Source organism: Aplidium turbinatum, chromosome 8, assembly GCF_918807975.1.
Source record: "Aplidium turbinatum chromosome 8, kaAplTurb1.1, whole genome shotgun sequence".
Classification (NCBI taxonomy): Eukaryota; Metazoa; Chordata; class Ascidiacea; order Aplousobranchia; family Polyclinidae; genus Aplidium; species Aplidium turbinatum.
In genome coordinates this window covers 7,742,144-7,767,386 of record NC_137479.1, presented here as the reverse complement: position 1 = coordinate 7,767,386, position 25,243 = coordinate 7,742,144, and the positions used below count along the sequence as shown (strand labels likewise).

The 25,243-nt window shown below is 36.0% G+C and overlaps 2 protein-coding genes across 2 annotated transcripts; both read right to left on the bottom strand.

Moving 5' to 3' along the window:
* Window positions 1-1,568: 1,568 nt before the first annotated feature.
* Window positions 1,569-15,819, bottom strand: LOC145776016 (alpha-1,3-mannosyl-glycoprotein 4-beta-N-acetylglucosaminyltransferase B-like). The gene is made up of 7 exons (XM_082587426.1): window positions 15,619-15,819; window positions 12,956-13,252; window positions 10,935-11,114; window positions 5,867-6,079; window positions 4,595-4,744; window positions 4,246-4,358; window positions 1,569-3,089 (listed from the first exon to the last, which is right to left on the bottom strand). Exons 1-7 carry the CDS (start codon window positions 15,817-15,819, stop codon window positions 3,035-3,037), a joined length of 1,209 nt encoding a protein of 402 aa, XP_082443552.1. The 3' UTR covers window positions 1,569-3,034.
* LOC145775067 (uncharacterized) lies at window positions 7,692-9,046 on the bottom strand. Its single transcript, XM_082586264.1, has 3 exons — window positions 8,958-9,046; window positions 8,582-8,750; window positions 7,692-8,119 (listed from the first exon to the last, which is right to left on the bottom strand). Exons 1-3 carry the CDS (start codon window positions 8,994-8,996, stop codon window positions 7,944-7,946), a joined length of 384 nt encoding a protein of 127 aa, XP_082442390.1. The 5' UTR covers window positions 8,997-9,046; the 3' UTR covers window positions 7,692-7,943.
* Window positions 15,820-25,243: the final 9,424 nt, after the last annotated feature.

The window sequence follows — 25,243 nt, the reverse complement described above, 5'->3', positions numbered from 1 at the left end:
TGTTGAAACTATGGATCTCCAGAAAATCCTATTTTTCAGGTCCACAACTGTTTCAACATGCACAAAAAACTGCAACAAAGTTTTGAAAGTTCTTGAGGTTGACGCTGGAAAAATTATATAGCAACACTGATGACAATTTAGAACACGATTACCAGTTCTGCAATAGTTTATTTAAGTAAGGAGGAAAATCTTTAACAATTCCGAGTTGTGGGCTATGGTTGATTTGTTTCATTTTGATCATTGAGTAAGTGCCTTTTGTAAAACACCATTTCCACTCAAAAATGTTTGTTATGACTTGACTTTGCGCGATTTTTCTAACTTTATCTACTTTTGGTTTATTTTAGCAGTCAGCTAACAATTGGGCTAGTTTTGAATGGCAATTAATAAAAATGTTTACGCCTTCCTTATTGATCCTGACTTATTCTTGATCCGACAAGTGCAAGATCCCATTCGATCCTGATCAGATAGTTTTTAAAATTTTCAAGATCCGATCCGGTCCTGATCCGATGGTTTAGCCAATTTACAAGACTTTATCTAGTCCAAGGCCGACTTATATCGCAATTCTACGTCAAAAGTTAAGGCCACTTTTCATTCACAGTCCTTTGAAACAAAAACCTGACTATTTCACCAGACATTGAAGACTTGGTTGCAAAAAAACAAGTGCAGCCGTCTTAAAGCTGTCAAAGATCCTTCCAGTCCACGTAATTTAAAGCCTGGATTCGACTACATAGCCTACTAAATATGTTCATGCTGTTCAAAAAGTAAACTTACGCAGTTTCTGCTGAACTATTTCAGTTTATTCTCCACTAATTTGTTAATTTTGTTATTTTAATGAATATCACCTTGAATTTTTTGGAGTTAAGCTACATGTGGTAAAATCTTGTTTCACAAAAGGGTAAAATATAGAAAAAGGTTACGCACCACTGTCTTAAGGCACTCAATGTCACCCACTTCTGTCTGTAAATTTCAAACGTCGCCGTTGTCGGGGTGCTACAAGCGTGAACGTTGCTACAATGGCAATGGCAAACCTTGTTGTTGGTTACAGTTCCATGTCAGTTATGTATCCAGTTTCACAGCGAGATCGGTTGGCCCTTGAACGGCCAACTGTTGATATTAGTGTTTACCGTTGGTGCTAAAAGGCAATCCTTATACTCATGTAATTATGGTTTGGTTGGTTTTGAGTCTTTATCCTTGGACTGAGAAAGCTTCAGATAGCTTATTCCTGACAGTTTCGCTTACTTGCAGAGGCTTTGAACCACTGACGTAGGCCCGGTTAGCAAAATTGATAAAGTGGGCTTCCAGTTTTCGAAGTGTTTTTGTCTGTGAATTATCCCATCCACTATGTGACTATAGGGAGCAGTCCTTGAAGTGAATTGCTCAAGCGCGCACACCCCAGAGAAGCGAATCATAGCCAGTTTCTTGGTATCTTTTTCTTTTTCAATGTGTCACATTTAATTTATGGTGTAAGTGCAATGTGATCAAAATTCAGAAGTAAAACCAATACAAAGATGTTGGAAAATGTCACAATACCGACTTTATTTGAAGCACAACAATAAAAACGCATATACACGTCTCGTTATAAAATTATATTTAGGGTGCTATTAATCGCATAGCACTGTGGTATTGCATAGCACAATCATAAAACCTCTAAAGTTGTTAACGTGATCAAACTAACAATATCATATACACATGTGCCTTGTAAATGTCTCGGTAATATCGCTTAAGTGTCGCATTTTTGATAGCGCTTCCATGCAAGGCGTAACACGAAGACAACACTTTAACTTGGTTATGTTTTCGAACATAACACCAATTTCAGTTTTTAAGTCATAATTACAGTAAATTTGGATACTTCGATAGCAAACAAGTAAGTTACACATTACTTGGTACGAGATGTGACACTGAGGGCCGGGGTTGTGATGATAATTTAGTCCCGGTATCAAAGAGATCCTTGATCCTCAAATTAAGACACTTCTGAGAAAAACGCACTAAACCCAACAAATAAGAAGTGCTCTTCATGCTTCTGGGTTCCTTGGAAAGATTACAGGCAGTGCTGGATTTACGATTAGACTAGAAAGGCTGAAGCCTAAGGGTTCAAGATTTAGGAACCTCAAAATTTAAGATGTCCCACGTTGGTGTCGAGTAGCTTACGTGTAGGTTAGTCTACAGTTATAATTATCTACTGTATTATATTAGCATTTTTCAAAATGGCAATACAAAATTTGTAAGTTAAATATTTCCTTAAAGAACATAACACAAACAATAACGTGCAATTATTTTGGTTGATTAACATTTCTTATTTTATAGTAATATTTCAGAAAACGTTTATAATTAAATTACAAACTTTGGTTATACTCATATGATTAATTTAAATACTTGCTTGTATGTTTCTCTATCACCAATCATAATAATTCTCTATGGTAGAGAATTTGTTGGGAACCTCAAACCTCTAGGTTGGGAACCTCAAAAGGGAAATAGCCTAGAGCCTATTTTTAAATAAATCCAGCCCTGGTTACGGGCCCTGTCAAAAATGTACTTTATGGACCCCCTCACTTTTCAACGATACTGATGACACTTCTTAGTGAGTGTGACTAGTGAGAAAGACACCCTCATGTGATGCTAAAGATTCATCAGAGCCTGGCTTCTGGTGCTGCATAGGTGTAGCCAAGAGCAAGGAGTAACAATTATTCACTTAATGAAATCTGTGACACGTATCTGTTTTAGGTGTGTCGCGACACGTAGTGGTTTAGCATCACTTTTAAAACATCAAACATCAAAATAATACACTGAAGTTGTAGAAAACCAGCATTGTTTTGTGTTGAATATTTGTTGTTATATTCAAAATAAATATATTTTTGTATTCCAAATAAACAAGTTGTTTGAAGCTTGTTTGAAAGTTTTTTCCAAGAACGCTTGGCGGCTCAACTTCTGAACTTCAAAAGTATCTTGCATAATTGGCTCGGACAGTGTCAGGTTTTGCTTGAGGTATAAACTGCTCCACAAAAGTATAAGTTTAAACATTGAAGAATCATCTTGATCATTTGAATTTTTTATCTTTTACTGGCATTAGCTTTCCTTTCAAGGATGAAAACCTATAAGAAAATAATAAGACTTTCAATGATTGAGTTGCTTTTACTAAACTATGCAACCATTGTGTTTAATACAGTCACGTTTCATTTAGAACAGATTTTATTTACCTTTGAGAACATTCTAGCATGCCACTTAAGTTTTCCACTATTTCATAAAGCAATTTGTCTTGACTAGGCTATATCAGTCCGGAACAGCTAAACGTAAAATGAAAAGCACCTTGTACACTATATAGGCTACTATTAAATTGTTATAACACAGGATGCCCATTTTGCAGTAGTTTTACTTCAGTGCTGGATTTATTGCAGTCCTATGCAATATCGGCTGGTAATACTGCATAAGAATAAATGGGTATAAACTTGCTATGCAGCAATAAAACATGGTAAACGGCAAAAGTTCCATTTTTAAAGCATTTAACATGCCTTGCTGTACAGTGTGTCGATTTCAAAAGTTTGTAACTAATCAAAATACAAAAACAAAAACATACAATGAGGTGTCTAATTCGTAACGAGGGGCATAACAGTTCATAAAAAAATCAAGTCTGCATGCAGTAAGTAACATTACTTTAAAGCACTTTGCATTGCACACTGCATGTTTCCTGTCTAATCCCTGCCTTAAACTGCACGGAATTTTCCCGACAAAGGAAGTCACTTTACCTTCGTCTTTGTGCACGATCAAGGACTGCAAAATCTGCCATTTTTACATTGATTCAACGTCTGCAAACGTTGAATCAATGTAAAAATGACGAATTTTGTTGTCTGGGATATTGATTCATTTATGTAGTTTCGGAGAGAGTTTGCTTTGTTGTACCAAAAACAGGCAAGACACAACAATACAACAGGGTTGAGCATTATAACAATATATTTTACATATTTACAAATAGTTTTAACAGTCGAACGTTTTCAGCTTAACTTAAGTCCTCATCAGGAATGTGAAAATCTTCATTCATTTAACTTCTAAGCTCTCTACTTATGTTGTAGTAGATAGAAGTGCAACCTCTGAACAGATCAAACGGGTTTTCACAGAAAAGAAAAATTTTAACAAAGCAGAACCCAACAATTTCGGAATTCAATTTATAGAAGCACCCAAGATTTCAAATTAAATCTTGAGTGATCTGAAATTTTTGGCAACATGTATTCACAAGCAAGTCGTCGTACTTACGTTCCCATGTGCTGAAATAGAGACGGTGTAACATAAAGCATCTTTGCATGCATTCTTTCTACACAACGGTCCCAGGCTCCATGGCCGCAGTTTGATGTTCTGACGTAATCATCCTAATACAACGATATGTGTCACTTTTTTATGCTTTTATGTCTTTTTTATGGCTATGATACATCTGACTTACAAGTGAGTTGCGCAACAGTTTGTTGTATTTTTCTATAAAATCTGGCAATATTTTGATACAGTTACAACCAAGAAAAACTGATTGTGTATTTGTAAAGTTTTTATAGCATAATCTTATAAGCAAACAGTTTACAATTTTTTGGTTATACAAAAACTGATGCCTCACCAAAAGCCAATCAAGGGGTTGTTTGTTCCAGAACATGTGAATAAATGACGCCAATGATGGAAGGGTTGTGATTCGAAACAGCTTCCCTATGGCTCCAAGCTGGCTGAATGAAATGTAAAACCATTCCTGATTTTCACGGGATTTTGCTTCCTGGAATAAATTAGATTTTATAAGGAAGTAGTCGCTCCCCATTGTTCTTGACAGAACGTGCACACATAAGCGGTTATCCATGCATTAGTTTTAACCCATGGAATAGCTCAATGAAATTAATTTAATCAAAACAACCATTTCCTCTCCAAACAGCAAAATTCGTCAATTTTTACATTGATTCAACGTCTTCAGACGTTGAATCAATGTAAAAATGACTAATTTTGCTGTCGGGGTCAAAAGGAATCTAAATCTACTAGCGTATTTATCAAATGCTAAGCCATATTTTTATTATTCGGGCAAACATTTAGTTAAAAAATTACTTCTAGACACCGTGTATGTTAAATTTCGGAAATGCAAACGTCACTTGAAAATGTGCTAAACCGTATCTGGCTTCCGCAAAAATCTTTCCCGACAACAGAATCTCTTGCAACCTTTTTTTTAATAAAAACAAATTATAACAAGAGGAAGCAGTCGTTCAACCCCATATCTAAAGCTAAATCCAAAACCGCAAAAAATAATTGGTGTGTGATGGTTTATTTCTACACATCGCTTCACCAACGAAATACAGAGACCCTTCTCCATTCAGCAGCACTGATAGTGGCTGAAATAAACTATAGGTAGCCTACAACACTTGATCTGCATATGGAAATTTCATACTGTCAACCTAAGTAGTTGAATCAATGTCGGTGGTTGAAAGCTTTCACTAGTATTTTAAAAGGCCAGAATTATGTTATGCATAACAATAAATATTTTTCTGTTCAAAAATAGCTTACTGCAAACATCCCTCAATTATCTTAGCCAGTATTACTTAGGACTAGATTTCAAATTAGGACTTTTAAATTAAAAATAGTACAAATTTGATTTGTAGCAACGAAACCAATAGGCTACTGCAAGCAGAGATTTAAAATTTGTTCACCAAACTTGCGAGAGTATCGAATGTTCTGACAATGTTCTAACAACTACAGAGTTATGACACTGGAAATAAAAGCTCATCGTAAAGCTTGCTAAATTCCCAATTAAAGATATGGTTGCAACATTTAAAAAATTTTTATGATTGAATATCAGGATATCCTATAATTAACTCATTCAATTCTCTAGTGTCTGAATTGTTTTATGACGTACTTTTAATATTATTTCGTCGAACCCCTCTTTCGTTAGTACATCGTCTTCCAGCATGAGGTAATATTTTGGTGACAAATGGTACACATAAGCCATCATGAAGACTTGGTCTATGTTTTGTTTGGATCTCCACTTTACTCTATCCAAAGGATCTCCCAATGAGTTTGTAATTGAAGTATTCCAGTTTGGATAATAATTCTGAGGAGGTGCTATAATCTAAAACAAAAATTTAATCATAATCTTACCAAATAAGCTTTAGCAAGCCAAGCAAGCTTTAACAACAAAGTCAAAAAAGAAGCACGACGACTGCTAGAAACTTTACACCAGAGGAAATGTTCCAGCAAGCTCTTGTAAACGAAAAACAATAACAACCAAACGACAAAGTTAACATTTTATCAGAGCAAATAAAGTTTGTTTTCTTTTCACACTCCACACACTTATTGTGGTCGGACTAACAACAATAAATAAACATGAAGCTGTTACATTCTGTAACAAAGACAAAAGCGGTGTTAATGTTTCTGACCAGATGACCCAGCAATACATTGTGAAGGCAGATACCTACACGGCGGTGTCCGTTAACTGTATTATGCATATGTTGGACTTGGACTTATATGTTGTAATATGTTGAACTTTGCTCGTATCAACGCCAATGTGTTGTGCAAGAAGAAAACTGAAGATAGGACTGTACTTCTGTCATTGTCATATTTGATTCCAAGTAGTGACTGCCTCTTGTATGAAAAGCTTCCAAGATTCTCAGTCTTTTGCTGTCTGTATTAGGTATACGTTGGTGTTGGTTTTGTCGGTTTGTTGGTTTAAGTAGATAAATTTTTGTCTGTCTTGGCCACGTTTCCCTACAATTTTGCCAGTGAAAAAGATGTTCTAATTTCTGATAGAATTATGATAAAGTCTGGATAGACCCCAAACGCACTTTTATCAAGTGATTACGTCTTTAGTTTAAAAGATACCACATTGAAACTCGGTGACTTTGTGCATATATCCCAGGACTATAACCAGCATGAATCATTGTCAATAAAATCTTGCAGTATGTCTAAAAGATAGCACCATTGTAGGCTAAATCACTGGGGTCTAACAAACCGAAAATACTACTGTTGCTTGAGCACAAACCACCTGATAGCATTATTTTGTCATATAATGCACAATAATAAACCAACTTGTGGTTTTGTACTATGTAGGTTATATAAGCATTACAGTGGTATAATAAGACAAGTGTTGGTTTACTATTTTATGGTAACTATGATAGGGCAATTATTTGTTGACTTATTGAAACAAGTCAAAATTTGGTGAATTTTTACACGTCAAAATTATATGAATCATTAACTAATCGGAAATATTCAATAGCCGCTGTCCATTCCGACAGTAGACCTATACCGTGTGTTTGAGTAGGCTACTATCAAAACCAGGCAAATGCGGTACTAAGTTTGAACCATATGTGATCCTAATACATTTTATGCAAGTATAAGCTACTTGGAAAAGAATGATAACTAGTCAATAAAGGCGCAACAGCTGTTCTTGACAAGATAAAAGAGATCAAAAAATGTGATCGACGTCCGTGCTATTAACCCTATATGGACAGATTTATCGTTTAGTGAAAAAAAAAATTTTTTTTCTATTTTTTGAAAATATTTTAGTCCAGTCAAAACATGTTGTATTTAAAAATTTTTTTTTTTCGAGTACTTTAAATTTTTTTCAAACGTAGCAAATCTGTTACGTCAGGCACATTCGCACTACCTACAGAATTTTAAAACGTAGCAGATCTGTAACGTCAGGCGCTCTAGCAACAAAAGCACACAATAAACAGTAACAAGCAACTAGTTTATTTTCACTCAAACAGCACAAAATTGTTCATTTTTTGTGGAATTCCAAAACAGTGTTTCGTTTTGTCTATGCAAAAGTGTTCTTCCCACTTCTAACAAAAGTATAGGCAGCTTGTCCAGCTAGACATTTTGCATAATCCCCTTTTTTTGTAAATATATATGCAAACTTCTTAGCTGTTTTTCCGAGACGTTTGGAAGGGTCTAACTGGACCAAATACAAATAGGACTGCTCCACAATAGCTTCATCATATAACACTTTGAAGTAATTGGCTGGTGATGAAATCTGGGTCAGCTTGTTCACGCACAGTGGTCATCGAAGGGGTGTTTCTCATGGAAGGACTTTTTCTTACACAGCTCCAAATTGAACAGGGTGGTTTGGTTGTTCTTGTTGGTGGATTGATGGATTCCATTATGCCTTCATCTAAAAATAGCAAGTTGTAAAAGAGTAAGGAAAAATACTACAAAGCTGCAGTATAAAAGTGAATGACAAAAATCACTATTATTTTCCATTTATGAATTTGACATACATATGCAATTATGCATTGTACAAACATTACCTATTGTGGGACTGAGAAATAAGTGAGACATTCTCAAACAAATACAAAACTCAATGTGACTCAAGAGAGCATGATGGAGAGTCCTTTTTACCATCAGAGTATATATCGAACACATCAGTTTGATAGTAGAGAGGTATGGTTTATATTTTTAGTTGTCGTCGCCGTGTGGGCCTCTGGTTATCATTATAACATGGAATGGATTTTTTTGCAGTACATGTAAGTTTCCTTTTGTGACAAAGTCCACTAAAGCCGAGTTAATGCTTGGTTGTATGGAAGGCCAGCCATTATACGTGTTCACTGATAGTGTTTATTTGCATAAAACTTACCTGAATCACTAAAGCTGTTATCTGGCACATCAACAAAGGTAGAAGGGTCCACTACTGGAACATTCTTAGTGTCAGACTCTAAAATATCAAAACATTCATCTTTTTTTTTCCACCAACTGGTCTTGTATACCGATTTTTTCCATAAAATGATCATGCATTCATTTTGCACCTATGAAAATAAAACTTTATTGATTACAAATCTAACAAAACAAAAGTTTTGAGGTCAAAAAAACAGTTGCATGATGGACGAAGTCAACAGATTTGTTACGTTTGAACTTAGGATGACTGTAGCATATATAAACATCATTTATGAAATATTTTGTTATCAACTACTCCAACAGTCTTATTTTCAAATAAAACAAAAAATCCAACGCACCTGGGTGTTCTGAAAATCCAAAACTTTACGAGAGAACATCTAGGCTAAGCTGCTGTTGCTATGAACCTCACTCACAGAACTTTGTGTTCGAAAAAATCAGTGAAGCGAGACCGCAGTGTTTCCAAAATGAAATAGCACTATAGTCAGATGCCATAGAATCAAATTCTTCAAAATTAAAATTTATGAATGCTTTTACAGTAAAATAAATTGCGATAATTTGAAACGTAACAGATCTGTCACAAATGTCCATATAGGGTTAATGCCTTTCCTGTATGGTTGTAGTTGAACAGTGAAAACTCTAGCATCAGGATGAAGAAGCGAAGAAATTCCTTTCTACAGCTGGAAAAGAGCTTGCTGGAGTAAACACCCAATCTGGCCCCATCCCTTTAAAACCTTAAGGGTTTCAATATTGACCTTTACATCACAAAAACTAAGAAGGAAAGTTGTTGATCACAATGCACCAAAATTAAACAACAGCAATGTTGTTGCTTTTGCCACAGAAACAAGGACAAAAAGAGTCGTTTCTTTTGCGTTATGTGCAAGAAATAAGAATGCGTTTGCGAGAACACTCCAAGTCAATTTCTCAACAATGCTGTCAGTGCTGTTACATTGAACATCGATGGTTACAAATGTTGGTAGTTGCGATTATAGGATTAGCTAAAAAGTATTTCACCTTTAAACAATTTTTATTTAGCTAACTACAAAAGTGATACGAAGATTCATTAGTTGCCAACTGAAACAGCATCCATTATACTGTGGGCTATATTTACAAAAACGTATAGGCTACCAAAAGCAACACAAGCATAGCATAAATCACATAAAGTGTAACATAGTTGCATAGGGTCTAACAGACTCCATTGCTTCACAATGTCCGTTTTTTTTTAGTGGTAGATAAACAGTAAAATAAAAGAAAATTGTGATCTACTGTAATTCTTGGAAATTTTAGGCAGAGTTTCTCAGGCTTGAAAACTTATTATAAAGAGTCTGTGACTCACGAAAGGTTGAAACCACTGGTCTAGATTGTGCTTTTTTACAAATTGTTTGGTTTTTTATTCTTCCTTTGTTTGAGTTTAATGGTTCGTTGGTTGAAAAAGCCGATCTGCCTAAAAGCAAATAATAATTTATCAAAGGGCATGTATAATAGGGTGGGTCGAAATTTGGATTTTTTCTCTGATTTCATTGCTGCAAACTTTCTTTCTTGCGAAGAGTCATAAAACAACATTCCTGAAAGTTTGAGCTTGATCGGACATCGTCTTCATTTCCAAAAACTGCGATTTATAAAGGTACCTGAAGCGATTTTTTCGAGGCTTGATTACGCATTGCTTTTATTAGGGAGTTGTTTTCACGAAATTTAAAAACTCATAACGTACTTAATTCTATCACAAACACGCAATATTTTCCAGAAGCCATAATACTGAAATGTAATTAATAATGTATATGATGTCATCAATTACGCCATCAAGTACCAGCATGACGTTTATGTTTGGAAAGTACATCAATTCATTATCATATAACTTTGAGATGAAGCATGTAGGATTATCAGTTTTATTGCTATTTGCAAATTACTGTTTCATGACATCATTGATGACGTCATTATTTTTCGGAGTCAGTACACAATGAATTGGATTCTCCTAATTATACTGAATCTGTTGACGCATAAATCATCTTTTTACAATAAAAATTAAGTACGTTATGACGTTTTCAAATCTTGTGAAAACAACTCCTTAAAATGCATTTTCAAGCCTCGAAAAAAATTCTTCAGGTTCCTTTATAAATCGCGATTTTTGAAAATGAAGATGATGTCCGATCAAGCTCAAACTTTTAGGAATGTCGTTTTATGACTATTCGCAAGAAAAAAAGTTTGCAGCAATGAAATCAGAGAAAAAGTCCAAGTTTCGACCCACCCTAATGTATAAGCTTTAATGCAGTATACTACTGTAATATATGCCTGACCACGTGATAAAAGCCTAATCAAACCTGCAAATCTCCTTGCTGAACTTCATTTTCAAAAGCTTGAAAAATATGGTTGCTTCTCTCGTTTAGAAATGTTTTATTTGTTTCTCCAATACAAACTAAAACTTTCACGTTTGCAGTTTTACTTTTTCTGTTGCGCAATAATGATGTTATTGTATCCATCAAATAATCACCTTTAGCTCTCTGCAAAGTTGAACGATTAGATAAAACCATTTTCTTCAAACAATAATGAAATCAATTACCATATTTGTCTTGAATTAATTACTAGTATCTACCTAAGTATGCCACAAACAAATTAAGCTGCAAAATTAATATGAGACTGTTGACAAGGCAATTTCTTTAAACACAAGGAATATGCTCTTCTGCTGTAAAATAAACTAAATTGTTTCTATGCTCATCCAGCACTGCCGTTGTTGCAGACCTTCACTGTGTTAAAGTATGTGATATTAAAATAGTTTTGCCTCCTGCAAGTCAATGTGGGTCAACCAGTGGCCAAAAAGCATCATTACTATTCCAGTATGACTTTTTTTATGTCAATTGAGGAGTTTATGAATTGCATGTGTTCTTTCAAAAATTGCAATGTTCCAATGTGTCCCATCCGCTGTCTCAATGGGCACACGCATGGGCCACATCGGATCAAAAGCATGTGGTTTTTAAATCGTTTCTTGTGCTTTGTATTGAATTTCTGCTGTTTGTATGGTTTATATTGTAAATGAAGTAAAAATTCGTTCATTAGAGATATTTGTGTTTCGTTTTATTTCAATAAAAAAAGCAATTTCAAAATAACTGATTTTTGCCCCAGTCTGTCCAGTGTCCACCTTCCCCTACACATCGTTTACAATGAGATGAAATACAATCTGATATAGCCAGTAAGAAGTCAACGACTGCTTTTCGGAAAAACACAGAAACTCCATGCCATCAGTTCATCGCATGACACTTTTTATAAATAACTTTCAGAAAGCAATAATTTTTTGGTATGACTAACTAAAATGTGACAGCTCTTTATAGTATTTCGTAATGCAAACTTATGGAATACTTACAAAGAGCAAACTTTTCAGGACGCCGAAATTTAATAGACCTCTCATGTTAATTTATACGAGCTTTAAACTTTCTTTTGGTTCGACCAATATTAAATGGTAATTAAGTAGAGGTCTGCACTCTTCAGGCTGGAAAGTATAATAAAATACATCCTTGATTTAAAAAAGGTTGGGAACCACTGCTGTAAACATTGTTTGAGGGGAACGGACGTAAATAAAAGGAGACTCTATGAAACTCGATTAACACACCTTGGACAGCTTTTAAGTTAAACACACCGAAAGTACGTTACTTAGCAACAACTTCCGGCAAAATATTACACTGCACAACAATTTTTTGGAAAATTTTTATTTATTATAATTTTAGAATGTTTTTTGGGTCGCTGATTTCAAAAATGGTATTAAAATTTGTGTAATATCAATGATTTAAACAGTATATAGACACGCAATCAAAAATGCACATTTGACAGAGTGATTCGTTTATATGTTGTGCCAACCTCTCATACCAAAAACTACAAATTTCCCATCATGACTTCATCCCGCCTCCCTTGGTAGCATTTTTTCCAAACTAAAAGGTTTTGATGAAACCGTTCCCTATGCTCCTAGCTTACATCGCCCAAGTTATCACGGAAAAGTTCAAATGATAATGCAAACAGTGCAATAATGGCTTGCGGCATCCAAAGTTATGGTAACTTTCAATCAAATTTAACACAACCTTAACGTGGTCTTCTATTGTTACCAAGAAATCCTTTCACTTTCATTCGAAAAGCTCACTATGTGAAAAAGATTTTTGCAAATATCTTCCAAACCTTTGACACTAGACAAAACCTAGCACCAAATACGGTATCAACAACATCGAAAGCATATAAAAACACTGAATATGAGATAAACAAAAATATCTTGTCTTGTGCTATCAATGAATTAGTTCTATGACAATGCTGCTGCCTGCCACTCATACAATCAAATCAAATACTATCTTTGTTTTCCTACCTTTACTGTCGGTATTCCAATGATCATATCGGAGTTGTCTTGTAATTTTCCTAACATAAAATCTGGTTTAGGATGTTTAGTCAATCCTTCCAAGGGAAATCCTGGGTTCAACAAATGTTCGTATGTGTTGTTCTTGTTGTTGTTGTTTTTGTTGCTGTTGCTATTGTTTCTGCTGTTGTTGTTGCTGTTAATGTTACTCGTTTTAGAATTGTTGTTGTTCTTCAGAGTGACGTCAGTGGTATTATGGATTTCCGGCTTACCTTGCGTTGTATTCGATGGATGGACAAAACCTTTAATCTGAAACACAAACGAGTATTATGTTCCTACTTAATTTTGATGCAGTCTTTGTTCACAAACAAAACAGTGGACAAAAACAAACAGTTCTAGAACTATAGGATCTAAAAATAAATAACATAGGAAAGTTAAATATTGTGAAGAAAGGGGCGTTCTTCCCGACTATCAGCACAAGGCTGAGCACTCACTAGTACAGCGAGCAGCTGCGATTCGCCAACCATAACGGTGTAGCTTCCACGCTAGCCATTCAGACCATCCAATCAACAATATGTTTCTCGGCAGCCGATTTGTAGCAAGAATTGACAGCGATAGACACGTGTTTCGCCCATGAGGCTGGGCTCCGTCAGTGATTCGCCCATGAGGCGATACTGACGGTGCGATACTGATGAGCCCAGCCTCATGGGCGAAACACGTGTCTATCGCTGTCAATTCTTGCTACAAATCGGCTGCCGAGAAACATAAAGTTAAATATGTTGCAAAATGTTGTACTTTTCTCTATCATGTGATTTATCTTTATCTTATCTTACAGGAAGAGTGCAAAGCTACATAGAAAATGTAATGTAACTTGCTGTGAACAATGCAACACCTCATCATACCGAGAAATATGAACAAGAGTTGCCCTTCAAGATCAAACATTTATCGCCGGTTTAAATAATTCTCGACACTTGGCAGCACATGATTTTTTTTCCAAAATAATCTCATAAACCAGTTTTTTGTTTAACCCTATCTTAATACGAGCTGTTTTCGCACGCGAAAAACACGTCACGGGCTATCTTAGCCCCCGTGCTAATTAATCACTAATAACGGGAGCTATGAAAATCACAGAGCCAAAATATTTTACAAAATAATAGCCATGTGTACTGTATTTGTGCGTATAGAAATTAAATTTTTACCCAACAAATTTATTGAAATAAAGTGTTTGAGATAAAAAAAAAACGTCAGAAAGTCGGTTTTTATTCTAATTTCCAAAAGTAGTTTCAAAATTGAAATTTTTGAATTATAAAACAGTAATTCTAAACTAAACACAAATTAATTTTGCTCATAAATATAAGACATTTTTGGCGTTTTTACATTTCAAAGTATTTGCACTAACATTTATATTGCAATATCATTAACATATGTATAACTACCATTGCACGAAAATGTCTGACCACTTGAGACGAAATGCTTATTGTGAAGGGCAGAAAGGTAAAAAAATGATCAGTCTAGGTTTAGAAAATTCGCAAAGAACAAAAACTAAAAGTCAAGAAATTTCACATTTCTAGCATATTTTACTACTAGAGTGAGGCGTCCTCATAAAACCCCGTGTCGCTACAGCTAGGGTTAAATTGCAAGTCATTAAATAAACATAGAAGTAGGTCTAGAATAACAGCGCAAATGGAGTCAGAGTCGGAAGGATTTTGGTGTGTCGGGAGTCAAATCGTTAAAAAAATCCCGACTCCGACTCAGATTTGATACAAAGCTTCTTCTTCTTCTTTTTCAAGATTCTTCTTCTTCTTTTGTTCTCAGTATTGAGTTCAACAACTTTACCAGAATATAGAAGTGTTTGTTCTTGCTAGTTTTCACGAAAGTTGCCGATTCAATTTTGATTACAACTTAAAGTGAAATTAAATTTCAAAAACTTGAAATTTAATTAAAAATAGTCTGGCAGCTCTCCTTGAAATGAAACATTATGTTTATAATAAACATAATAGTTTATAATAGAAATAAAACATTATAAAATAAACCTTGAAAAAAAACTCATTGAAATAAAACATTAATGTTCCTGAGTGGAAATTTACACTTAATAAACAAAATTAGGTTATAGTTGGTAAATAATTTTTTTTACTTGGATAAAGTTTTTATATTTTGGCTATGGTGAAGAATAAAGAAAAAGCAATAGATAAAAGCATTTGCAATTTTAATGCATTTTATAAAGAATTACACTTCTCATGCTCATTTGGGTAACAGCAGTTTGTAGGCTATAGTAAAGTTTTCAAGAAACGCATTCCTTGGTGCATGAAATGGTAAGAACGGCTGACCGAATGAGTATCTTTTTAATTTGAATAACAACACGTATGCATTACTGCTTGGCCAATTGCAACATACCACCTTGCACCACTTTATGAAATTTGCAAATTTGCCATATTTGGATTTGTGACTTGTTTCCAGTTAAAAAAAAAAGTCTGATAAACCTTGATTAGCGGCGGATCTAGGGAGGAAGAGGAGAGGAAATCGGAGCGATCGCCCTCTCCCCATAAAAAACAGAAAAGTATCTATATTCATTGTGCATTTACAAGTTTAGATTTTTGTTGACGTACACATTATTGGGTTTTGTGCCCCCCCCCCCTAAATCTACTTGTAGGATCCGCCCCTACGCAATTACTTACATATCTGTGTGATGCACTTTTCACGCTTTCCGTGATTTTCATTTCTTTGGCTTGAAGTTGAGCGTCAAAGTTTTCGGGAAGAACAATTTGTTTTTTCAAACGCTTTGCTACGCCAGAATAATTCCATACCTCGAAAACTCCCCATGTCAAGACAATAACCACCGCCACTCTTTTAATGAGTATCCTCTTTGCATTGTGCATTTTCTAGTGACTTGAACGCTGACAGCAAGCAGGAACTATACTTTATTGTGCATATTGATTTTAATACTTGCAACAACTTAACGCCGAAAAACGTCACTAAACCAACATGGTCTAGGATTTTGTTTCCTTGTTTGGGTTACCAGCTCCACCGTATAACGCAGCAATAATAAAGAGGCTTTTAATTTAAAAGAACCAATGTAATCAAGTGTACAGGTAGGCTAAATTATCGTTTTCAAAAGCAAACGCTAGAATCTTACCTTGGTTGGAGAAATAATTATAATCGTAAACTTCTAAAAACAGATCGTTAATAATGTTTTAAATAATAATTATTTTAGTCAATTCAACCTTTGTCTTAGCAACTTGACATAGCTTGTCTGTATATGTTTCACCACCATAAACCTAGCCAAAGATGTTGAAAATTTGATATCTTGGTTTGCTTAAAAGGATACACTAAGATAACTACTATGCTGCCTCGTACGGTCATGATGTTGCTCATGTCATGACCCAGCTTTGCTCTAGCAGTTTAGCCTAACTGACTGCACGTAAGGAGACTTCAAGATATTATGCTTCAATGTTCGTAAGCGATTAACTAATTTCGTATAAAATGGTTGCGGATGTGGCTCGTAAGCAAGATATCAATGTTCGTAAACGATTAACTAATTTCGTATAAAATGGTTGCGGATGTGGCTCAAATTTCACTTTCAAGAATGAAATCAGCCTTACTCTGTTCAGGCCTGTTTTGAAGAAAAAAGCAAACTCTTTCGGTTTGACTATTGGCTTTCACTTTTCTCAACTCTGGATCTCAATTGCAGTTAGCTAAACTACCTAGTTTGGTTATTAGGTTTGCACACTGCCCCTCAAAAGGGGAAGGGCAGATCTGGCCCCCCGTCTCAAATTTCCTTTGATTACTACATGCACAGTAATGCCATGCACTTTGTTTTTCTAGATTTTTCCAAAAATGCAAGGCGGATCTGATGGTGATAAATTTGATAGCAAAAGTTTTGTAGTTTTTTTTGTAAATTTAAGATTTTGGTGAATTTTTACTCTTTGTGACCAACTTCTTGCTCAACGTGAAACCGATATTATAACGCTTACAAACCATAAGCTTATATGCTTTGTGCATCAACACTAGGGCTATCATACGTCCTCTTTTAAGAGGATTTGTCTTCTTTTTTGTAGAAAAGTGAATTGTACTCCGACGACACCAAAAAATGCTCAAATGTCCTCTTTTTTAACAGTTTGGGTTTTCGTGTTTATATTTCCAACGGGATTGTATTGCTTGATGACGTTTCAGCGACGGCTTGTAGGTTATTTGTTTTCTTAACATTTTGTATACCAATGTAGCATGCTAAAATATATATTCTACAAGAAATTGGCGCATTTTATGGAACTGTTGTTGACCGTTCGTTGCCTGGTTCACTGTAAGATATTAAACGACATTTAAAAGGCCATGCTCACACTTTCACAAGAAATTATTCTTTTACCTTTATAAACTTTATGTTGATACAACGCTTGTAGACGTTGCTGATTACCAACTGAGCTTGGTTCGTTCCTTATTTAAAACATATCGAAACGATTGTCTAAAAGTGCAATGTGTACAACTGTACAACATCTAATCTACAGCAAAAGAAATCGTGGCCTGGATAGGCCTACAGCTTTGCAAGGAAACGAACAGCTTTTTAGTTCACGCCGTTTTTAGCATCTTAACGGTTTTGTGCAGCCTACTGTTTTAATCATATATCTTGCAAATAATTTAACCATTTCGTTAAGGCTGACTATTCTTTGTTGAAAAAAGTTAAGGCTTGGCTAACTGGAGATCGTGCCTGATTTGTCACATGTTGCAGATTTTTGCGATCATTGCTGTCTGACTGAAACTGTCTAAAATTAAGTTTTTATTTCACTTTTTGCTGACTCTTAATAATATAAAATCATTTGTTGTCTTAAAAAATAAAAGAGATATCACTCCTAAAGCATAAGAAGAATCGACAGCCCCCCCCCCCCCCCAAACTGAGCAAGACTCCAGGAGCCCAACCTTGTAAGGGTTAAGGAAGCACTAAAAATGAGAAAAAATAAGTTAAACTTTCAGTCAATCTGTTTTCTTGTTTTTTTTTTGGTAACTTTTGCTGCGTAGGCCTATACTATAATGATCTAAAATGATGTAAAAGGTTCTTCAAGAGTAAAATTCTACTTGCTGGCGAAAGGTGTCCTTTTTTTAGGCAATAAAAATATGGTAGGCCTACACCAAAACTTTTACAGAAAAGACGGTAAACACAAAGTTGTTAATTAGAAGCAATAATCCGGGATTTTTTTTTGCGTTATCAGTTCTACAAAGAATAGAAATCCATCATCAAAATAGCATGTGGGCCACAAACTATTCAAACCAGTAGCACGAAATTTTACCACGAGTAAAGACATGAAAAACCTGCTTACGAAATAAACATTCTATGCAAATGCTCTCGTTCGTGTTTTGACAAAACTTGCAATTCGGGAAGTGTAGGCCAATCACTACAAATGCTTTTGGGAGAAACTGGAGAAATGGCTGTTTTTCAATACGTCACAAAGACAAGCAGTAGTCATAAGAGAGATTCCACTTCCAGGGAGCAGCTGACTCGATGACTTCGCCGTGTACTGTATATTGTTGCAATCGGTGCAAAATAAAACTGATTATGCTGGGCGCAGTGCCGGTCTTAGGGTATTTCGGGCCCTGTACGGAATATGTTTTGCGGCCCCCAATGACAATGATCCAATTCAGTAGCGTAGCTAGGTATTTTGAAAGGAGAGGGGGCTGGTTTGACGGTCAGCGGGTGAAGCCTGACGGCGTGATCGTCCAAGGCGACACGCAGTGGCAGGGGTCTGGGGGGCCTCCCACAGAAAATTTTGAAACATTACTTTGAATTTGGGGCATTCTGAGAGCATGTTCAACAAAAATTTGGGCATTAATATTACTGTAAAATGGTGCTGTCCGGTGGCATAGCAAAAGGATAAGATCATGCTTTCTTTGACATTTTTCGGAAATAAAGCTAGGTCTCTATGTTGAGTCTGGATGCAACATATTTCCCCTGAAAAAATCGTACCCCGATTTCGTACCTTGAAATCGGAGTAACAAAATCAAATTTCGATCTATTTCGTCCCCTGAAAAGATCGAGAGAAATTTTGCAATGTTTGCGGCAACTCCGATCAGCGACTTCGGCTCTGTTGTTTTTTTTCTCGATCCTTTCAGGGTACGAAATGTTCAGGGGACAAAATAAGTTGCACCCGTTGAGTCTCCATGTTTTCTTGCTGCTAATTCCTTTGTTGAATTCACTTGTTGAATTTTTCCATTGGAAATGACAAAATTACTGCATTTTCTGAGTAAATTGTGGGCCCCCTAATTTGCGGGCCCTGTGCGATCGCACGGTTTGCACACCCCAAAAACCGGCACTGCTGGGCGTCACATAAGGCAAACAACAAATCAGCTTTTTTTATTATTGATTCAACATCTGAAGACGTTGCGCCGCCAACGCACAAGAGGAATAACTTGCCGGCTATTGCGAACACCACCATTTAAACCAGTGGTTCTCAACCGGGGTGCCGCGGCACCCTGGGGTGCCAATTGCAATGCTCAAGGGTGCCGCGAGATATTGAGATATTGCAATACTGCGGCTCATTCTTTATTTTAACTTTAACCCGTTAAGAGCGAAATTTATTTATTTCTAACCGGGTTTCAGTGCGTATTAAGTTTGGCGTCTCCCAGTTATTCCCTGCTCCTTTCTGGAGAGTCGCTTAGTGGGGAAGTCGCTGGCGGTAGGTTGATAATCCGCGGTAAGCCTTTGTTTTCTCAACCAGGAAAAACAGTGTGAAAGAGATTTTAACTCGTTGTTGTTCTTTCCATAAAAACGTTTAAAACGCATCATTATTGCAAGGTTTCATGATTTTATTTTGCGAAGATACCGAGAAATCCATTTTTACTGGACTCTCATATTGTTTTGAATCTTAAAGAAGAAGAAGAAGAATTAATTGACATTCGTAACAATGGAAATTTTAAGCTTATGCACAAGCAGATGCCTCTCGACGAGTTCTGGATAAAAATTCAAAATGAATATATAACCTTGCGTTTGGAAGAAAGCTATTGTGCTTTTGCTGCAGTTTTCCACGTCATACCTATGTGAAAGTGGATTTTCTGTATTAACGAACATAAAAACTAAAAAACGAGAACGACTGCTTATAGTCGAGGAAGAAATGCGAGTGGCTTTATCGAATGTGCCTCCAAATATTAAGGGCCTTTGTGCAAGAAGTCATGCCCAAATTTCACACTAACTTTTGAATAAATACCTTTATTTACCCGCGCTATAGGCTACTGTACAACTCATTCTGTTATTTCATACAGTTATTTGAAATGCAGAAACCTCATAAAATTGATCCAGTTTTACCAGGGTGCCGCAAACTATTTATCTCTTTGATAGGGTGCCGCAAGGTCAAAAAGGTTGAGAACCACTGATTTAAACTGTATCAACTATCCAATCGTTCTAAAAGTGGCACAGGTTAATGGATCCAGGAATAAATCAACACTGCTGAGAAAGCCAAACCTATAAGTGACAAACAAATTCCAACATCTTTAACTATCTTGAAAAAATTCCGTGTAAATTCATCAACAGAAAATACTGCAAACAACGGCAGGGATCATGTAAGCTAAATTTGCTCAGCTTCAGCATGAATTGGTCAGAGATGGGCAATATCGAGCAACTTTTGTAGTGCCGGTACTTTTTTGGTTGGGATTATTTTAGAAGGAATGTCAGATTTGCTCGCAAGTGTAATTTATTGCAATGAGCAGGCACACAAACTTCGTGCGTTTCAGCGTGCGAGCTCTGCGCGTTTCAGCGTGCGAGCTCATTGTTATCCAGATCTTTGCATGAAATCGGATTAGCACGGTGATTAAATGGCGGCAAAAGAAATACCTTTGCAAAAATTGAAGCATCAAGGTAAGCATATCAAACTTTAGAATATTGACTTTTTAAATTTATAGACAAATTATTTTTCTACACACCAGCACAATTTCTGGTCAAATAACACCAGGGAATCACACGTAACAGCAGACTGAATTTGATCTACCCCCTCTCCCCTCTCCTTGAGCAGTTGACTTGCAAAAACGGTTGAAAAGCAAAGGATTCAATTTGAACTAGTTTAGATCATTAAATCAAAACTATCTTTACAGTAATCTTATTTCAGTCGTAAACCTAGCTAACCACAAAGCAAATTCAAAGTTCGCAACAGCAACAAGAATGACCGTCATATTTATTCTACAGATTAGTAACCTGGTACCTTGTCACTGCTGTTGAAGGAATCAGATATTGTCCTGTAGGCTACGTTAAACGTCTGGCTTATAACACGGAACTAAACAATAACTAAAAATGGCCTAGCCAACTTGCAAACTACCATGCTCAGTGTTTTATTATATACAGTAGCCAATGTGTTGCAGAATCAGAAAACTGTTTCCTGGGGAAAGTTTAGATTCAAACTTTTAATTCTGCGTCCAAAAAAAGTTTTGAAAAATCCAATTGACACGGCACGTGCACGCTACTTTCTTTGTACAACAACGCTAGGCTTCCTCTTTTCCGGGTTTGCAACTTGATTTTGAAAATCAATTTTAGTTCTAGACAAAAATTATTATTCTTGTTATGGATGGCAAATCCAATCGATTATAAGCAGTGCAACACACTCGGCACAGCAGCAGCATCTGAGGTGATTTTTCGCAAAAGATCATATTTTGATGAAAACTGAAACTTGCTAATTTCTGTGAGTTGCCTGCTTATGCATTCCACGATTTCGTCTCTAGCCACCCATGTCTATAGCTTAATAAGTTACTTTTAAGGCAAAACTCAACTTTGTTTTTTTTTAAGACTCAAGATACGAACCTCGAAAGAGGTTGGTCCAGTAGAAGAGGTTATAATTGATGCAGGCGTGTAAAAAAAAAACAAAAAAAACAATAGGGTGTTGTTAAACTAAAAGATAATTTGAAAAATATTTCAAAGCAACTGGGAAATATTGCCACTTATAAACCAAATTCCAACGAAATTTTGCCACTTATACACAATTCCTATTAAAATTCCAATGACTGAACGTAAAAGTCAAAAAGCGGCATTTACAAATAGGACGAGCCAGGAATGACGTACGATAGGGCACCGGTTCGACACCATTCGAGAGCATGAGGCTGTGCTTTTGGCAGGACACTTAATAGCATACCTGAAAATGGACAGGACGAATATTGGCTTTATTCCTTCTAGGTTGCCTTTGTCTAAATTTGCAAAGATAGGATGCAAGCCTACAAACAACACTGAGACTTACGCCTTCAATCTTGTAAATTTATCAGTCGAACATGTGCACAGACGAAAACGCCAACTCCAAATTCAGTCATAGCACTTTTTTTGTTTTTATCGATATTCTAATTCTGCTAAGCTAACTTTGTGTTTCAGATAGACCCGCAAATGAGTTGATTGGATGTTGTTGGGTCAGTGGTTTATAATATCATAAACGATCAATTGTTTTCGCATCACTAATGTGTGTTTCACAGTAATGACAACTGTATTCACTGAATGACACTCTCCAACAAAGTAGGCATGACAAACGCAAAGTAAATGACAGACGTAAATGTACAAACGGTTGATTTGCTATCTGGGTGGGTCTGTGAGATCTAAATTCCCTGCAAGTGGGAAACAATGTAATCACACGTAGTAAAACAGTTCATTTCACATTTATTCAACGTCTGCTAGTTATTAATGATGTGTTGTGCTGTTTAATCATCCATGTTCCTTAACAACTTGTCTGTGGTAAATGTGATGCATCGAAGCCTAGATTTCTTCTTCTTAAAATCTTTGTGCAAAGAGAATCACGGATTGCAGATGCGATGAGTTCGCAAGATAAGAGTGACAACCAACTTACCAGACTTCATTTATATTAAAGAAGCAATACTAGACCACAGAATTTTAGATGTGAGTGAGTTTACGACAGAAATGCGTGTGTTGAGCAGCTCTTGTGATTTGCTCACTAGCGCAACCCAGAGAGCAAATCAACCGTTGTTTACATTGGGACAAAATCAAAACATAACAAAAACTGTGGCAGCAGCCTTTCATCTACACAACCAGGAAGCTGATCGTGAGTTGAATGTCCAAAACAGTGAAAAATCTCTGTCAATCTACCTTGAGCCAAAATAACTCCGGCTCCGGGTGACATTAGACAGATAGGCTACGTGGCTTACGTACCGCAAACACTTGGTGTCACGCGCAAGAAACTGTCATTGCGCGCTACGCCTGGCAGACCCAGCTGTACGTAAATAGAAATTTCTTGAAAAACACATTTCGTTTGGTGTGAAATAAGAACAGTGAACAAGCAGGCATTAGGCAATGAATTATATAAACAAAACATTTTTTTCTTGAGGTTTGAAATTTCTCTCCTAATCAACTCAGGGATATCTAAAGAAAGGGATACGAAAGCTTTTGCAGCGACTGCCTTATTCTTACGATTCTACCATCAAGGCGGTAGTTTGTAAAAAACAGTTGAAAAGTTACCAGTAAGCTGTTTTTCTTATTAACAGAGCTTTTGCAGTATAGGCTAGTGGGCTAGATGTAAAGCAAGTAAACCGGTAGATGAATTAACAAGTAAATATGAGCATGCAGTGAATATCCAAGTCTGATGCTAATAGTGCAATGCAGATTATCATAAGATTTATAAAATTACTATCGGTGCCAATTGTCATTTTACGATAAACAGAGATAAATTACAATAAACAAAAGCCCTTCTTTTGTCAGACAATAAAAGCCTTCGTATCCCCTTCTTTAGATATCCCTGATTGAAATAAGCATACGCTTATGTCTGGTCATAGCGACCTATATAAACAGGCCTTGGCAACGTGCAAACTACAGTAGAGACCTGACTGAAGGATAATTTAGTTTCGATTTTGAAAAAGCTAAATTTGCTTTACATCGATTTGAAATGATAGTTTTGACAAACTAAATTGCCGAAGTGTGGTCACTGAATTTCAAATCACTGCAAAACTCCTTTTTTGGGTTAAATAATGTCTATTTTTCCATATAACTAGTGTTGTCAGACGCTATTTGGATTTTCAGCACAAGTGCCAATATCTAGTCCAGGGGTGACGAACCTTTTTGCGGTCGCGGACCACTTTGTCAATTACACGTCAGTAATCGGGCCACACAACTTTTTAATCATAACCTACTAAGAAATTTTTTAGAAGCGACTCAAGATATTATTCATGAAAAGTAACAAACGGCAGATGAAAGTAATAAAACCCACACAGTTGAAATTTTCTTAAGCAGAATCGAAACATACAACAGTAAAAAATAAAAACAAATCAACTTGAGCAAAAAGGATAGAGCAACAGTACTTGCACTGATAGTGAAGACAGTTTACTTTTCGAAGCGTTTGCTTTAATATGAGTATGATTTCTTTGGCTCTATCCTTTTTGTTCAAGTTGACTAAATGTTTCGACCATTATGCTCCGAAACAACAAACCAGTTAATGAAATTTCTTTTTCAAACAACAAACAACAGTCCATGCGAATCAATCAATCACAATCAATCAATCACTGGTTTATTTTTTTCTCAAATTATCACGACAAATACATTGGTACATTACATAGAAGTGAGAGAGGCAGGAAGCGAAAGACCTTATGAGGTCACCAAGTCAGCTTCCACCCCGGCGGCAGTACCGTATTTTACAAAAAGATACTACCAATGAAAATTATACTGAAAACACTTAGAGAAAATAATGAAACGTTGAATAAGGTTACAATCGCAATGTGGGGGTTAGTAAATGCAAGCCAAAACATGAGAAGATTGTGATTGAATCATACAGCTGAAGCTATCTAACGCAGCATTGAAGCATAAAATATTAAAAAATAACATTAAAGCATTGAGTTTTTTTGCTTAAAGGGATTTTTTGAAATTGTTTTGCTTGACTAAGCGTTCAGTATTAGGTCGAACAGACGATGTGGCAACTCTCAACTGCATATTAAGACTTTCATCTGTCAGCCTCGACCTGTAACGACTTTTTGTAAAGTGCATTTTAGAAGTGAAGGCATAAAACAGTTTGTCTTTTAATGCATGAGCGATTGTCAAATTGTTTTGCTGGCCGCACAAAATTCTTTGACCGGCCGCATGCGGCCCGCGGGCTACAGGTTTGTCACCTCATTCTAGTCCATTATTGGTATGGTAACAAGTAACAACAGCACAAAAGTAACAGGAAAAACACAAACAATATGCACCATGCAGTATACAAAGGCTACATTTATTAAACTAATACACAAACCATCATTTCGTATTAACGGTTTTGGCTACTAACACTGACAGGTCGGGGATTCAGTCAAATTTTAATCTGCACCTTGTCATGGCCTGTGAATAAAGGTCGCCATGTGCTTAGTTTGGCTTAGTTG